This window comes from Haplochromis burtoni, unplaced genomic scaffold, assembly GCF_018398535.1.
Source record: "Haplochromis burtoni strain Fernald_Lab_line unplaced genomic scaffold, NCSU_Asbu1 Contig_153, whole genome shotgun sequence".
NCBI classification, from domain to species: Eukaryota; Metazoa; Chordata; class Actinopteri; order Cichliformes; family Cichlidae; genus Haplochromis; species Haplochromis burtoni.
In genome coordinates this window covers 138,703-155,147 of record NW_024582514.1, presented here as the reverse complement: position 1 = coordinate 155,147, position 16,445 = coordinate 138,703, and the positions used below count along the sequence as shown (strand labels likewise).

The window sequence follows — 16,445 nt, the reverse complement described above, 5'->3', positions numbered from 1 at the left end:
TCTTTAAATGCTAAATGTTTTACTCATTTACACCAGTTTGTCTCTAAATATGTCTGCTGCTTGGTGCTGAGCAGATAGAATACAGTGGGCTTCCACAGGATATAGCTAATTACTGCAGGCAAGTTTTCACCTCATGATAGTAAAACATCATTTGCATCAGGGCTAGAAATTATTGGTCAACTGCTATTTCCAATGTGGATTGTTACATGTGCTTCAGTGCACCAGCTTTTCTTTCTCAGTCATCCTGAGTAACCTGCTATCCAATTTATCTCCAGTGCTGACTGGCAGCAGAAGGCTCACCTGCACTCATATGAGGCCTGAGAGTGGTTGTCAGGCTGATTCCTTCTCACTCTCCCTCACCTCCATCAGCACTTGCACTATTCCTCACATTTATTATAGGCTGAGTTGGGAATACCGGCATTCCAGATTTCAGGTTTGTTTTTTGTAGTCTAGTTTACTAACAGTCTAGTTTGGGGAGAAGCCTGAATATGACAGTCTATTGTGTCTGATTCATGATCTTCTTTCTCTTTTGTTTGGTGTTGTTGGTGCTCCCATTTCCCTTATTCGGGTCTGTTCATTGGAAGTAATTATATTCCAGTATTAAAAGCTTGTGAAACTATGTTTTGAGCATCTTTGAGCAATAGATTTAGAAATTGTAACATATTACCGTCCAACCCTCTTCTAGGCCTCGGTAGCTCCCAGCATGCACGTCCATGCCTTGGTGCTTCCCAGCCAAGTAGCTACCCCAGTATGTGACAGTAACACAAATTAACTGTTAAACTTAGAGTCTGTGAGAATTTTGCTTCTGTTCTTTGTTTTAACGTAGTTGCAATTAATGTCCTTGGGTGTGGATAAGAAATTATGAGGTCTGTTCTTTGTGAAACTCTTCAGTAAGTTTCTTGTTGCAAGCCTAGAAAATATTTTAATAACTATCTGATCAACTGAAAAAGAAACAAGACAATGTCAACTTTTCCACAGTCTGTGAGCAATTGGTTAAATGATAATTGCCTCAATATTAATTCTGAATATAATTTTTTGCCAGAATTGAGCAGCTGCTAATCCGTTTTAGTCTCCTAAAGCCTTTGTTAAAAAACAGAGAGCAAGCTTCTCTCTAAATATACTGCCAATTTTATTTGTGAACCTATGCTTCAGGTGTTCACAGTCATCTGTATAAAATAGCACTCTTTTAACTTAAAACTGGAAGAATGCAAGCTCTTGTAGCCATCTAGTAGCACTATTTGCTCTGTGCATTTCCTCAACAATCATAGCCCCAAATACAGAGGAGGTTTCTCACACCTGACAGCAGCAGTGGTCCCCTAGAGCTCGGTTTTGATAGTGGATGCTGTGAACAAGGAAGCCACGCTGCTTTGTCAGAATACTGTCACATTTCTTTCTTAGATGGAAAAAAGATGGTGCTTGATGATATTTTTACGCATCATTTATATCACTGCAAAATGTGTGGGTTGCATGTTTTACTCTGAGTGACTTAAAGCAATGATTTATTCTATTATAGGTGACTTTAAACTATGATCTATTCCAGTAATAAAGACAGGAGTACAAAAACCACCATACACTGTAAATCAGGGCGAGGAACAGCCATCCAGTGTTTCAATCATGTGAATGGGCCTCAAGTCATTCTTAAAGTTCACCAAAAATCTAAACTGGGAGTGAAAACATGTACAGCCTACAATTTAACACTCAAGATTGGATAAGACTAGTTTGCCACTCAGCCGGCCCAAATGTCCACCTTCACTTAATGCATCTGTGACTCGTACAGTTCTGATAGCATACACAGCACGTAGCCAACGGTGAAACAATCTGTCCCTATGGTGTTTTCATGCAGCCTTGAAAATTTATCTGGCCCTAGTCTCTGGATCCCACTGATTGGCTTTCAGCCTTGACACCCAGTCATGCTTGGGCCAATCTGGGCTAACAGAAATGGGACATCTCACAGCATCGTGTTGTGCACGGGAACCATGACACAACATGGTGCTGCTGCAGATGAATGATGCAATAATACTTCACTGATTGAGTAGCACATGTGAATAAGGGAAAAACATAAAAGTACGGGAGGCAAAAAAAGCCCAAACCATGAACAAGTAGAAAATAAGAAAGACAAACACTCTAAGCTGGCAAAATGAATTCAATATTTTAAAGCTTAACCTTATTATCCAAATATTTTAATATATGTGAATAAGAGAAGCCATTTGTTACCAGTGTTTGCTCCGGCTCCAAAAGAGGATTGCACACCAAGAAAATTAGTCTATAAGTGCACTACTATACTGTAAAACAATAAAATAACAGTATTTGCCATTATTTTGTGCTTATAACAAGTGTAGTCATATTGTAACAGATATGTTGATGGAACAGCATAAATTCTAAATTTCGAATATTTATTTTTTTCTACATTTCTGTTTCTAAAACAGTTAGCAGACGTTAAAACTTAACAAAAAAAATGTGATGATTTGCAAAAAATAAAAAATAAAAATCGAAATAAATAATAATAACAATAATAATGATAAAAATAAAAATTAAAGGCCTGCAGATGAATCAAAACTCCCCTGCACCCCTAAGAGCTCAAAATTGTTGTTTTCACTATGTAATCTGCCTGAGGACTTTTAACTAGGGTGCATTTTGCACACAGGAGGTTTAATAAAGCCAGTCCAGTCCAGAATCTGAACATGTTAATTTATGCCAATCAATGTTTCTGAAAATATAGAATATACCTTAGTAGTAGTTATACTGGCATCTTATGTGTGCTTTTTTCCTTTGGCTAGTGAGCTGAAAACATAAAAACGGAGCCAAAATTGCTGCGTGCCAGCTCAGGTTAATGATGCGTTTTACACTAACCCCTAACTGGCAACAGTCCCACAACGTAAAATCGACCACTCTGGCAGAAATGGAAGACTCTTATGACAAAGTTTAGATGCCAATACTATAAACAATTGTACAAAATCAATTTAGGACAACAATGCAAAATGAATTTTGCAGGCACTTGCTAGAATAAAAATGGAACTACAGCCAAAGACTGATATAGATTAAGGCCGCAGCCAATCACAGCCTGTCCATCACTGAAGGAAAAAAAACAAAACATGTATTCATGAAATGTTTAGCAGTGATCAAGTCATCCTGATTCCATCTGGGATACAAGCCACATGGACACCAGTACAGACAAATCCTTCCAGTTTCAGTTTTTATCAGTCAATAAATGCAAACTTATATTTACTCTTACTGAGCACTCAAAGCTCATTTCACACTACAAGCCAAACTTACCAATTCACACAGTGTTTTATTAGTTTCAAGAAATATTTGGTGTCTTTAAACACCTTTTACCTCCCATGTACACATTCATAGGTCAGTCGATGCATCTAAGGGGTAATGTGTGGTTTAGTATCTTGCACAGGGGCACCTACATCAACTTAATGGCAAAAAAAGAGAAAGACAGGTTGGGCGAGGTAACCTACTTATCCAAGCACGAGGTGATTTGTGCGTGAATTATTCAGCTACTGACACTACTCCATAATTGTAAACTAAAAACGAACAGGAGACTGATGTTTATTTCAGTGTAATGGGGTAGAGAGCATTAAATGCCACAAGGAAACTTGTGAAATCAGCGTGGGATATAAAACCTGTAAAAAAAAAAAATGAATTGAAAAAAAAAAAATCCTCCCTTTCATCATTGTAATGGTATTTGTAAATCTGGTCCTCTTACAGTATTACAGATGTCAAATTTAAAGAAAATGTAATGTTTTACTAAAAATCACCATAAACAGCCAGAATTAAGCCTGAAGAGTGCAACAAGCCCCACAGATACAGCATTTTCTAGTCACAGTTTGATTACTCACAGAGTATTCAGCTTGGCTAAATACCTGCTGTCTCTTGACAATATTAATGCTCAAACTAATTACATCTTACACTGCTCGCTCTGTGTGAACAAATTATGCAAAAGCAACATAAATTTGTTACTACAGGAATCCAAGTCATCTCTGGCATCCACGTGTGATGGCACAAATCATCCCAGAGCAGTTACAATTAAATCTTACATGACAGGTTAGGAATAAAGATGACTGCCTTGGGTATCATAAACAAATAGTCTATGGGTATATCTTTGGGGAAAAGGATAACAGCAGCTTGATCATAAAAATTACATGAAAACACCTCATGAATTAAAAAAGAAAAAAAAAAAAGAAGTCTGACTCTTCTTACTGTGGAGGGCATAACTGAAGAGTACTGATCAACCCAGGCTCCTCAAGTCATAAACTAATGTCTCTTTAACTTCCCAGCTGTGCTGTATAAACACATTTGTGCTGTCCTTACAACGTATCCTGTCCTAACCTCCAAGAGTGTCTACACTGTAATATTACTGTCACACAGGAAGAGATGAGCCTGGGAGAGCATGGACAGCACAAAGCATTTTGCATTCAGTGCATTAAGTCTCCTATGAACCGCAGTCAAATGAAGCATAATATTCAGTAACCCAAAGGAGCACATACAGCGAAAATAATAATTTCACATCTATCAAAACACAACAGAATAAAATACTTGTGTGCGTCTTCAGGACAGGAGCTGCCTCCACACTAAAAGTTTTCTGGATGTAAAGTCGACCGAGACAGAAGTTTGTGTTTTGACTGTGACAACATTAGTAAATAATTCTGTGAATGTCTTTTTATGATGTAACATTTCTGGTGAAAGAAGCTTAAAGTAGAGTGTGATCACTTCAAAATGTCAAATACTATAAAGTAACAGTAAATGCCTGGCACAGTAGTGCCGTGGTTAGCACCACGTATTAGAGCAAGAATGTTCAAGTTACCAATTAGTCGTCTGCCGCTATACCCAGGATGGAGGACCCATTTGCACATCAGGACTGCTACAGATCTTTACGACACTTTAAACACACAGCTCTGCTGTTAAAGCGATGAACGTATATTGTCTGCAAGTGACAGTCTATGGCTGTCTGTGTTTCTGTGTTAGCCCTGTGATGGACAGCTGATTTGTCCATCGTTTACCTCAATTCTGTCCCAGTTCCCCTGTGACCCCTCACTTCAATTAATAAAATTGATGTATAGAAATGATACAGTCACAACAACTATCATTATCAATTTAAAATAACAATAATAATGATACTTTCAGTTGCTCCCTTTTTGACAAAGAGCTGCCACATCAAGTTGCCAAATCATGTTGGATTTGATTTGGCAACTTCTTATTTGGAGTTTTTACACTGGATGCTCTTCCTGATGTAACCCCAAAGGACTTTGGTGTAGTGTGAATGGGCACAAGCTGTGAAACTGAAATTATAGTTAAAAGTTCAAAATCTATGCACTCATTCACATTTTCTAAAGTGGGCCTACACTATGGAAAATTCCTGTACTGATACTAATCTATCTTGTGTTGTTGTGTATTATGAATTTCATCTTTATCTGCCAACAAGCAGACTGAAGTCCAAAAAGGCTCATTTCTGCAGTGCATCAGTGCTTCCTGAACTGAGTACAGAGGTTTTGAGGTAAAGCATACTAACAAAAATGTCACGAGGTACATTAAAAAAATAAGAGATTTATATCATTTGGCATTATTCATGATTAAAATCAATAAAAAAATGAAAATCTGCAATTGAATGAAGTAATTTCTCTTTTCTTGAATTTCCAATTTCTTCCATTTTTTTGAATGAAACTAATGAGCAGCTTACACTAATCTGCTACATTCAAAGAGGTACATTACAGGGTACTCGTCTGTCCACCTTATATAAGCTGTCATAAGATCTTTATAGGACAGCCTATAACAGCAGAGTGATAATGTCTCTTCTTTTTCAATTTTTTCTTGAGTCACTCATCTCTCGCAAGTCTGTGGAGTGGGCGTCCTAACTATTACGCAAGCCTCCACTCCTCGTCTGTCGGGGTCTGGTGTCTATCAAACCATCTGCCATTTCTCCTTTAATGATACCACTCTTATCTCTTTACTGAACGCACTTACACTGGATGAAGGTGGTGGGAGCTTAATGCCACAGTGATGCCTGCTTGCAGACCTTGAAATGGAAATGCTGAAAATAGAGCTGCTGGATGATGACATTGGAGTGACAGTTTAAAATGACTCAAGAATAACAAAACTGCAGGTTTATGAGGGGAATTGCTAAGTACTGTATACACAACTCATATTTACAAGTACAAATACTAAGCTCTGCTTAGTTCTAAGGGTTTCTGCTGTCAATGTGTGAAATAACATGAGCATATGTATTGCAAAAAGTGGTGCTAACATGTTGGCGGAGGAAGCCTGACCTTTGCTTTCTTAACGCTGTTCATAATATTTCCCAGATCCTCCACGTCGAGCACCATTTTTTTCTCATCTGGCAGACCGGACTCATCTTCATCACTGCTGGATTCCACTAGATCATCCTGGGGAAAAAATGAAAGAAGAAATAAAGAAGCACAAAAAGTGATTAAAAAACAAGGTCAAAATGGAAAGTCAGGGACACGGTGATAAAGATGAATGGCATGTAGTAAAGAAAGGCTCACATATGGTCCAATCCATAACAAATTTAAAAAAAAAGAAGTTGTGATTGAGTGAGTGTGCTGATGTGGAACACATTTATTGAACATCGTTATGTCCTCCTGGGCTGCCTGATTAAATAAGAAAACTATGTACGCGTTTATGGCATTTCAGCAGATTTATCACGACACATGGCCGACATGTGCAGCAGGAGAATAAAATGCATGAGTGGTACAGCGGGTACATAAATCACCACGATGGTCCCCTCGCCACAGTTCTCAGCTCCTCTCGGTTCCGGCTGAATGTCACCTCTGCTGAGTGTTGCAGACAGAGGGGAGGAAGTCTCAGCTAGAGTTGGCTCTGAGGTCCCCGCTACCATGACAACTGATCATCTGTGTGTGCTGTGATGCATATGAAGGCTGTGTGCGCATGTGTGTACATAAAATGTCTTTTTGTACTTGTGAAATGTGTAATTTTAGAGAGCGGTGGGGGGAAAAAAAAAAAAGTGCTATTTTCATATTTTCACATGATAGACCGGTGTTAAGTGAAATACAACAATTTTCATGCAGAACATTAAAAAACGCCACGCTGCACCTGAAAGTGCACATCGCTGCTACTAAATAAGGACCTAATAAGCCAAGTATAACACTCCTGAGAAATTCAGGCGTCTGATCTGATTTTAATCACATTGTTGAAGGAGTGCAACATGAAGCCATTAGCCTGGCCAGTCTGTTTCAGACTCCTGCTTGGAGTTCTAAAGTGCCCGTGTAATGTCATATTACATTATCCTAACCCAAAGGACAATTCTCCAACTAGATGTAAGCTGGATGCTTTCTCTATCTTTCTTTCTCCAGTTCTCTTTACCTGCTTCATTTAGAGTCGGTGGGACAAGCCTTGAGTCAAATAGTGAGGAAATAATATTACAACGTGTGGTATCGTATCCACAAAGCTGTTCTGATGATAGTTAACATTTTTATGTGGGTGTTTTTACTTTTATTTGTAGGCTGTCTATAAAAGATGACAGAGGCACCCTGATGTCACCCATTAATTTGTGAACTCTTTTTTTTTTTTTAAGCATTTTGGGCGTCCATCATAGCCTTTTGGAGAGAGAGAGAGAGAGAGATCAATATCACTGAGACATCGAGGACAGTTGTGCCGCATGTACAGCAGTGGCTTATAAATCACATGCTAGGCCCACCCGAAAGCTTACCCTGGATTTATCCCCATTTCTTACTCTAAATGTAAACAGAATGATTTTCATGAAGTATTCAATAAGATGTGAATCACCTCTTGCTGGCCTTTAGAAACCACTTGGACATTTTTAAAAGCAGAACCCATGGCTATATTTCATATTCTGACTATAGTTTATAATCTCAGTCAGAAGCCAGAGAAATCAACATTTTTTCACTCAGAAGCTTGCTTTCACTATTATATAAAAATAGAGACACGCTACCAAAACTTGGACAACTGGGGTGGACCAATAAATATTTTTTCTGTCTGTCACACAGCAGGTAGATGTTTGCTGTAAAATTTAAGAACAGCTGAATGAATGTTCAGAAACTAAATGGCTTATCAGCTAGTCATTTTAAGCACAAGGCCAGCCTTCACCCACAAAAGAACAGATTTGGTGATAATTAACATCGAGTATTCACAGCTTTGCCCATCAGCAGGGGCAAAAGGGGCGTTTGAACTACTGTTATAGATAATAATATTAAGATATACTATCTTAAAATAATCGCTCGGAGAGAATGACAGAAGCAAGAGGATGTCTCCTTTTCTCTGTCTGGGTGCTGGTTCCCTTCAAAAGTACAGGAAGAAACGTCCAATGGCAATTAAACACGGCTCCTAGAAAAGTTGCTAAACGTTGATACAAAGTTTCCATGTTGGCAATAATGAAGCGAACTGATGCGTGATAATGACAGCTGGAAGTGAGAGGCGTGTCAGGCTGCCAAGCTGAGACGGTACAGGCTCAAACATATTTAAAAGCAAATATCTGGATCCCAAAAATGTGAATAATTGAATATTTTGATGAAGACTTTAATAAAAACAACTTTCCTGCCCTTACCTCAGAGCTGTTATTCTGTGGAGAGGCCTTCTTCTCTTCTTCCTGTCGCTCCTTCCTCTTGTTCTTACAGGAGCCCTCAGTCTTGCACTTCCCACTGCAGCTCTTTTTCTCGCCCTTTGCCAGAGTCTTTAAGCGGTTCAGGAACTTGACCTTCCAGGTCAGGAAGTCTGCCTGGATGCTGCCATTAAGACTCTTCACCACATTACAGTCGCCTTCTCCCCTGGTCATGATTCGTCTGCCACTCAGCATCCACAGCCACTTGTCCACATTTTTACACACCTGTATGAAAAAAGCAGGTTGAATTCTTAGTAATTACTGAAAGCACTGAAGTGATTCAGGCTTAATAAACTGCTGAGCTACAGCCTTGAAGCTTTAGACATCCTCTGAATAGCTGACTATTATCAACCAGTGTAATTCTTCTCATTTTGTGAAAACCTTTCATACCGTGTTGTAATGGCCAACATAGACAGAGTTTCCAAGGCCAAACACTGCATATCTGAGTCCTTTCAAGTAGGTCTTCCCATATCTGAAGTCAGTGGATGCCTCTTCGAGCCACTTGCAGAACCACTCAGCATTTTCTGTGGGCTGTCCATCAGTGTAAGTTGCCACAAGAAACACGCACACCGACTTACTGATGCACTAATGGGAGAGGTAAACACAGCATGTAGGAAAGAGTTAAACAGGAGGAAAAAAGCTTAGTGTTTCTTCATTCAAGACTTTTTTTTGTCCAAATATGGAAACACTTGTCTCTGGGACTAACTAGGGACGAAATGCAGTGAGAGGTTGAGACACTAACACTGGACACTAACTGGATGTACTGCTGACACATAATTACGTACCAGCTAGTCCTAATTAATTAAGCAATTACTAACGCCTGTGGCTACAAACTAAGCAGCAGCAGATGCAATAAAGAAGCCAGTTGAAGTGGTATCGGCATTCCTAGGTGTTTTCAGCATGTCCAAATGGAAGCAAACCCCAGGGCAGAACACCGTGAAGATGTTATTTTTCCCGACTGGCTTGGGAATCTATGTATCTGCATCTGGTGGAAGGGAAGTGCCAGAGAGAGAAGGAAGTCTGAGCAAGTCTGGTTAGACTGCTGCTGGAGAAGCAGTGGAAAATGGATGGTGGATGTTTTTTGTTACTGAACCAACAGTAGCTCAAATCCACAAATAATGCAGTCATCTATTTTCTTCTGTTTACGTAACTCAGGGTCACAGTTGGGGAGGAATCTATAAACAAGAGGCAGAGTACACCCTGGACAGGTAGATGGAAGCTGGAGTATCCAAAAAGGTTCATGGTACTCCGGCTTCCTCCCATCTCTCCATATGTTTGAAATGTTTGAAATAAAATGAACTGAACTGAAACAGGGTCAAATGTGCCAAACAAAAAGGTTCCTTCCTCTGATGCCTGACCAGTAAATCAGTCGCACTGAAGGAGAGATGTCTGCAGACACATTTCACGTAGAGCTTTTCTGTCACTGAAAACTGTATCACTGTCCCTTTGAATAAATAGTTATTTTCCTTTTTCTGCTGTCAACCAGCCAACCAATCTCCTATTCATCTCGAAATGCAGCACAGAGGGACTGTGCTCACAAAAATAAAAAGACTGATGAAAACAATCCATCTTTCTGCAGATGAGCAGGAACATGTTTGCTCTCTGCACTGGCCGTTTGAAGGCTCAAGCAGAAATGAAGCTTAAGCTGAGCTGGCAGTAATAGAACTTGAGGCTTATCACGCCAGTGTTTGCTGTCAAGCTTTGAAAATAAGAGTAACGATTTTTATTTTCCTTTGATTAATTCTGTTCTAATCAGGTGTTCCCTGGAAGTACACACAGGCAGGTCTTATGAGCTCACAGTTACATTTTAGAGATTTAATTAGCACCCAACAGCTGCTTCTGAGCATCCTGTAAACAGCATTTAATTGCTTACAGAGTACCCATCTGACAGCTGCATTAATCTTTCATTTATTCTCTATGATGCCACAGGTAGGGGTGATAAAGAAAAGTTTGCCAGGTCTCCTTAGAGGATCTGTGGAACCAGCTCCCAGTTTGGATTTGGGGTGTAGACACCATCTTACTTTGCAGATTAGTCTTAAACTTTCCTTTTAGATAAACTATTAGACAAGTATTACTAAATAGTAGAATTAAATATTTGGGTTGGCCCATATGCCCTTGAACCACCCTCAGTTATGCTGCTAGTGGCTCTGGACCTCTTGTGTTTTGTTGTGCAACTAGCCTCTGGTCACTTTCCCTCCATATGCACTTACATATCAACACCTTCTCCCTCCAGCGGTGTCTATGGTTTCCAAGATGCACGGTCCCTGTCTGGCTTCACTGGTCCATCAACCAGCCAACTATGTCACTTGTGTGTTGTTTGTCATCTCTGTGCTAACCTTGTCTGTCTATACTTCCCCCATACTCCCCAACAGGACTTGGCAGACACCTAGCATTCCCCTGAGAAGTGTTTGCTCACAGGGTGAAACAGTACAGGGTCTCTACCTTACAGTATAAAGCAGTCTAATATGAAACTGAAGAGCATATTCTGCTTTGGTTGGCTTACCTCATCAGCAAGCTGATCATCTGGATCGTAGTCCTTCATGTCAATCACCTCGGCTGGTAAACCCAAAGACTTCACCTCCTCTGACAGCTCGTTCGCAAAGCCCTGAACATATGGAGAGTCTCAGATGGTGCTTTTAAGATGTCAGTAAAGACTAAATTACCACGTGCTGAGTACTTTTCAAAATACTATCGATTTAAATTTGAGTTGCGTTAAATGTGCTTGATTACATGTGTGTAAAATTTAGTGCTCAGAGTTTTTGACTCAGGAACTGGTTGATGAAATTTAGCTTAGCATTGCTGTATGCAACAGAAAGCTTTACTACCACTGTGCTTTGTGAGATGAGGAGTGCTATTGATGCATTAAAATGCAGTAACTTTACCACGCTAGAGCAAAAATATGCACAAGGGTAATGAATTGTTATTGCAGACTGTGAAAGTTACACATGAGCCTTGATACAGAAACTGTTAATCAGTGTAGTGATTCAGGTTGTCAATGATCTGTAGAGTAATTATAATTACTGGTATTACTATTTTGTTTTATTTTTAAAAGGGTAAAGGGGTTTGCGTGTCAGTGGCACCCTGTGACAGGAGAGACAGGCTGGAAAACCAACAGCAGGTTTCTGATCAGTCGCTTTCTCTGTGTCTCATATTTTCTCTGCTCTCATCTGGTCACTTTAGATTTGCAGGAAACAACTTTTGTACCTTTGCAGTCCCGGTTTGTGAGCCATAGAAGATTTTGACTCCTGACACATGAACCTCCTTGGTCTCTCTGTCGTTCTTCTTTGCAGCTTTGTCAACTTTGTCGTTCTTCTCTTTGCTGGCATCTTTAGAAACGCTTTTCTGAAAGCAGATCAGTGCAGAGATAAATGGAGCTGTTTCCGGTCAAGACAGCGAGACCTTAAGAAGCTCTGCAGAGACCGTTTAGAGACTAAAACACATACACAAATTAGAGTAAGGTATGAGTAAGTGCCTCACCTTCTTCAGTAAGAACCAGAGCCCAAAAACAAGCGCAGCAGCTGAGTACAGGTATAACCTGCTGTGCCATAACCACATGAAATAGCTCTCAGTGGGACTGCGGGCATCCTGAGAGACTGGAGGGAGAAAACACATCAAACTGAGTCCTCAGATCCTGAACTGCTTTGATGAAGAAAACAGCCACATCATATATGTTTCTGCCAAACCACAGCTGACCACATGCAACAACAAAACAGAATTAAATCCCAACCTGAAGCTACCTGCGAAAAATAAAAGTCGGGGGACTGGCCAGCAACGCATGCTAGCTAGTAATGCTACCCTCCTTTAGCCAAAACACAGCTTGAAGAGAGTTTTCAGTTGCTTTAAATATTTAAAATAAACTCACCTTTTGAATCCGAGGCAGACACGCTGGAGGCCAAAAGCAATACAAATACGATAAAAGTTGGCATTGCTGCAAGTAACTACTTGCACACAGTCTTCAGCACCTGAAGCTCTGCGCAACCATATTCTTTGCCGATATGAATGCTGGGAAGTTGAGTTCGGATCGTCCAACGGCTTGAGTTTGTTTGCTTATGGACATTCAGACTTTTTAAAAAGCAGCTGAAGTTAAATTAAACGATGAAATTCATCTTCTTGGATTTAATTTTGAATATTTTACTCATTCATACCTATACCTATAGGTCTCGGTATGCTTTATTTTGAAAGTCTATAGAGGAAGTGGTTCTATTACACTATGTCTATTTTGATTTTGTTGTTGTTTCCAGAAGGATTTTTAATTTGTCATTTTTATTTTAATTACTTTTAACATTTTGTAAACTGACGCCAGATGAGGGGATCCGGACATTGAAAATAAAATGAATGCAATGTCAAATGATATTGAACAAATAACTGCACTTATGCATTCTGGTAAGCTAGCTCGGTTACAAATACCCCTAGTCGTTTTTGTAGGTCGCCCTCTTGTGGTCATATGGAGGAACTGCAATAGACCAATTAAAATATGCTAACGTTCAAATTAATTACAACACTGAGGCTTGAGAAAAGCTGTGAGCTATTTTCTGGTAGTTGTGTTAACTTCCGTGATAATGTGACAACTATTATTAGGCGAAATCACTAACGTGCAGAGAAAAGTATGATAATGTAGGAAGAAAGAACTGCAGGTGGCTTTAAATCGAAACGGAATATTTTCTGCCCTCCAGTGGTCACAGCGGCGAAATGCACATAGAAATTCGTCAAACTTGCATTAATGCAGGCATGACAGCGGCATTAAGCACGTCCGATTATTCATTTCAAAATAAGACTTACACGTAGTTCAAAACGTTTTTAATACTTAACGCTGTCAATAACAATAAATAATAATAGATTTTGCTGTCAGACAATTAAATATGATGTTATCTCATAATTCTGCAACCATTAATCTAACAGTGCCCAATTTATGTGGCGTTTTACTTCGAAAATAATAACAGTTTGAAAAGTTAAATTTCATAAATATGTATTTAATTATGCATATATGTATTTATTTAACTTGTTAAACGAATAACAACAAAGGAAACAAAACTGACTCGGAACTGATGTTCGAAGTCACAGTTTCATACCGAACAGCCATTTAGGATACACTCGAAGAATACGGGTGGTGTTGTGATAGCCTACGTTTCTTGTCAGCGGCGCTTGCTTCGCAACTGTTTGTGGTAATCGCAAATATGTCGATATTTACGCCAACGAATCAAATCCGGCTGACCAACGTAGCGGTGGTGAGGATGAAGAAAGGCGGGAAGCGATTTGAAATCGCCTGTTACAAGAACAAAGTTATGAGCTGGAGATCAGGAGCGTGAGTACCAGGAGATGTTAACGCCTCCTGTGCCTGACTGCTGTTTTACTTCGTTGTTGCTAGAGGAAACTTTGACAATTCATTTCTCTTCCACTTTAAATCCTCTCGATGGTCGTTACATGCTAAATCAGCCAAAAATGCTCCAACACGTCATGTTTTCATTACAGAGAGAAGGACCTGGACGAGGTTTTGCAGACGCACTCTGTTTTCGTCAATGTTTCCAAAGGCCAGGTGGCGAAGAAGGATGACTTAACCAAAGCTTTTGGGACTGACGACCTTACAGAAATCTGTAAACAGGTATAAAACATCCCCACACGTACACATTGTAAGCATAAGCCATGCCATTTACTGCATGTGGGCTTGGTTGTTTTGTTTTTTCTCCTGAAGATCTTGGCCAAAGGAGAGCTCCAGGTGTCAGACAAAGAGAGGCAGACTCAGCTGGAGACCATGTTCCGGGATATAGCTACTATTGTGGCAGAGAAGTGCGTCAACCCTGAAACCAAGAGGCCGTACACAGTCAGTCTGATCGAGCGGGCCATGAAGGACATCCACTACTCTGTCAAGCCCAACAAGAGCACAAAGCAGCAGGTGAGGAGGATACCATGTGTTTCCCTTTCTTGTGTTGTGTTAGTAAATGGGCTGGTTCTTATTTAGCATCTTTCTACTTTACCTGAGCACTCAAAGCCCTTTAAGCAGATATCTGGGGAGCTCAGAGTAGAGGTGCTGCTCGTTCATGTCAAAAGAGCCAGTTTAGATGGTTTGGTCATCTCAGGCCTGCTGGGCACCTCTATTTGGAGGTTTTCTGGGTATGGGTATGTCTGGGTATGTATGTATGGAGACCCTGTGGGGGGATGCAGAACCTGCTGCAGAGCTTAAATTTCTTATCTGGCCTGAGAGCACCTCAGGATCTCCCAGGAGGAACTGGAGGCTTAACATGGAGCCAACAGCAACTTCAGATGGAAAATAGTGCACGAATTGGTGTATTTTCCTTTAAAGTCATTAAAAATCATGTTAAATATATTTTTAAAAAATTCTAATTCATCCATCCATTTTCTTTAAAACTGGTTATATATACGGGTCTTGAGAGAGGTGGCTGGCGTCTACTCCATAGCACTAGGGCATTAGGGCATCCTGGCTAACACAGACAGACAACCTCAGGCTCTCATATTCACCTACTGCCAATTTTGAATCACCAGTTCCTCTGATAGTCCAAAGACTACGAGATGAATCTAGAGCAGTTGGAGAAAACCCACACAGACACAGGAAGAACAAGCAGACCCCACTAGAAAGTTCAAGCCAGGAAGCTTCATATTTTTTCAGTAGTTTGAGTTTTGTGTCTAAAACAAATAAATAGACGAGAGTGAATTCAAAGTCTTTTGCCGGTGACAAGTAAACAAAGAGCAACTAAATGTTTGAAGCTCGGTGATCACACATACTCTGCCCCTCTGACTTCAGTTTGTTGGTGTGGAAGTTGTTGCAGTTATAATCTATGTATTTCAGGCCTTCTCTGCAGTGAATGATGATGCTTTTTTACATCATTGATAAACAGATGTGTGCTGTTGTTTTCAGGCCCTGGAGGTGATTCGGCAGCTGAAGGAGAGCATGGAGATCCAGAGAGCCCACATGAGGCTGCGGTTGGTGCTGCCAGCCAAAGAGGCCAAGAGGCTGAAGGAGAAGCTGAAACCGCTCCTGCAGGTCGTGGAGAGTGAGGATTTTGATGAGGAGCTGGAAATGGTGAGCGGCGTTTAATGGTATTTGTGGTTGTGACTGAATAATCTCTACTTTCATTCAATAATATGAACAATTCCATGAAGCTCTGCAGATCAGCTTTGTGTTTTTTAAACTGAAATTTTGTCTCTTACCATATTATAATGTAAAGCCAATATTATTATCCCTTTATTACTCTTTATTTTTCCCGGGTGTGCGTCTGTCAGGTGTGTCTGGTGGATCCCGGCTGCTTCAGGGAGATCGATGAGCTGATCCGCTGTGAGACTAAAGGCCGAGGCTCTCTGGAGGTTCTCAGTCTCAAGGATGTGGAGGAGGGAGATGAGAAACTATAGTAACCCTGCCCGTCAGAACTCTGCACCTTATCCACACTAACACGCTTCATTAGGGCACGCAGACTGCAAACTCATGAAAAAAAAATCTATGTTTATGGTCTGATTTATCACAATTTCAGCCACTTTCACCCTGTAAGGATTAATTTGACTGAAAGAAGTTATAATTTGCTGAGTGGAATATATTTTGAAAGCAGGTTTGAGAATTTATGCCTGAACTTTAAAGTCGGTGCTTATTTCTGATGTTTTCTCTTTTATTTATTCACTTTTTTTTAAGTCGATTACTAATTTAGCAGAACGTCTACACAAAGTCGTGTGCCATGTAGTCGCGCTCAGTATCCCATCCTATTATCTGTGGATCATTTCTTTATCCTGGTAAATTCTATTTTATTATAATAAGTTTGGTCTGTAATAAACACTATACAAAATATTATCTCTTGGGGGATTTTTCTCATATACGCTGCTTTGCAGAGGCGGCGCAGTGGTG

General features: G+C 40.1%; 2 protein-coding genes across 2 annotated transcripts in view; one reads left to right on the top strand and one right to left on the bottom strand.

Moving 5' to 3' along the window:
- Positions 1-12,615, bottom strand: part of tyw1 (tRNA-yW synthesizing protein 1 homolog (S. cerevisiae)) — a 63,022-nt gene extending 50,407 nt beyond the window's left edge. The window contains exons 1-7 of the mRNA XM_005932582.3: positions 12,462-12,615; positions 12,077-12,192; positions 11,804-11,941; positions 11,103-11,204; positions 8,990-9,184; positions 8,546-8,824; positions 6,270-6,386 (exon numbers count right to left, since the gene is read on the bottom strand). Of these exons, the coding sequence (XP_005932644.1) occupies positions 6,270-6,386; positions 8,546-8,824; positions 8,990-9,184; positions 11,103-11,204; positions 11,804-11,941; positions 12,077-12,192; positions 12,462-12,525 (1,011 nt within the window). The 5' untranslated portion in view covers positions 12,526-12,615. The remainder of the gene's footprint in view (positions 1-6,269; positions 6,387-8,545; positions 8,825-8,989; positions 9,185-11,102; positions 11,205-11,803; positions 11,942-12,076; positions 12,193-12,461) is intronic.
- Positions 12,616-13,672: 1,057 nt separating this feature from the next.
- sbds (SBDS ribosome maturation factor) lies at positions 13,673-16,391 on the top strand. Its single transcript, XM_005932580.3, has 5 exons — positions 13,673-13,901; positions 14,069-14,198; positions 14,289-14,489; positions 15,471-15,635; positions 15,836-16,391. Exons 1-5 carry the CDS (start codon positions 13,774-13,776, stop codon positions 15,959-15,961), a joined length of 750 nt encoding a protein of 249 aa, XP_005932642.1. The 5' UTR covers positions 13,673-13,773; the 3' UTR covers positions 15,962-16,391.
- Positions 16,392-16,445: the final 54 nt, after the last annotated feature.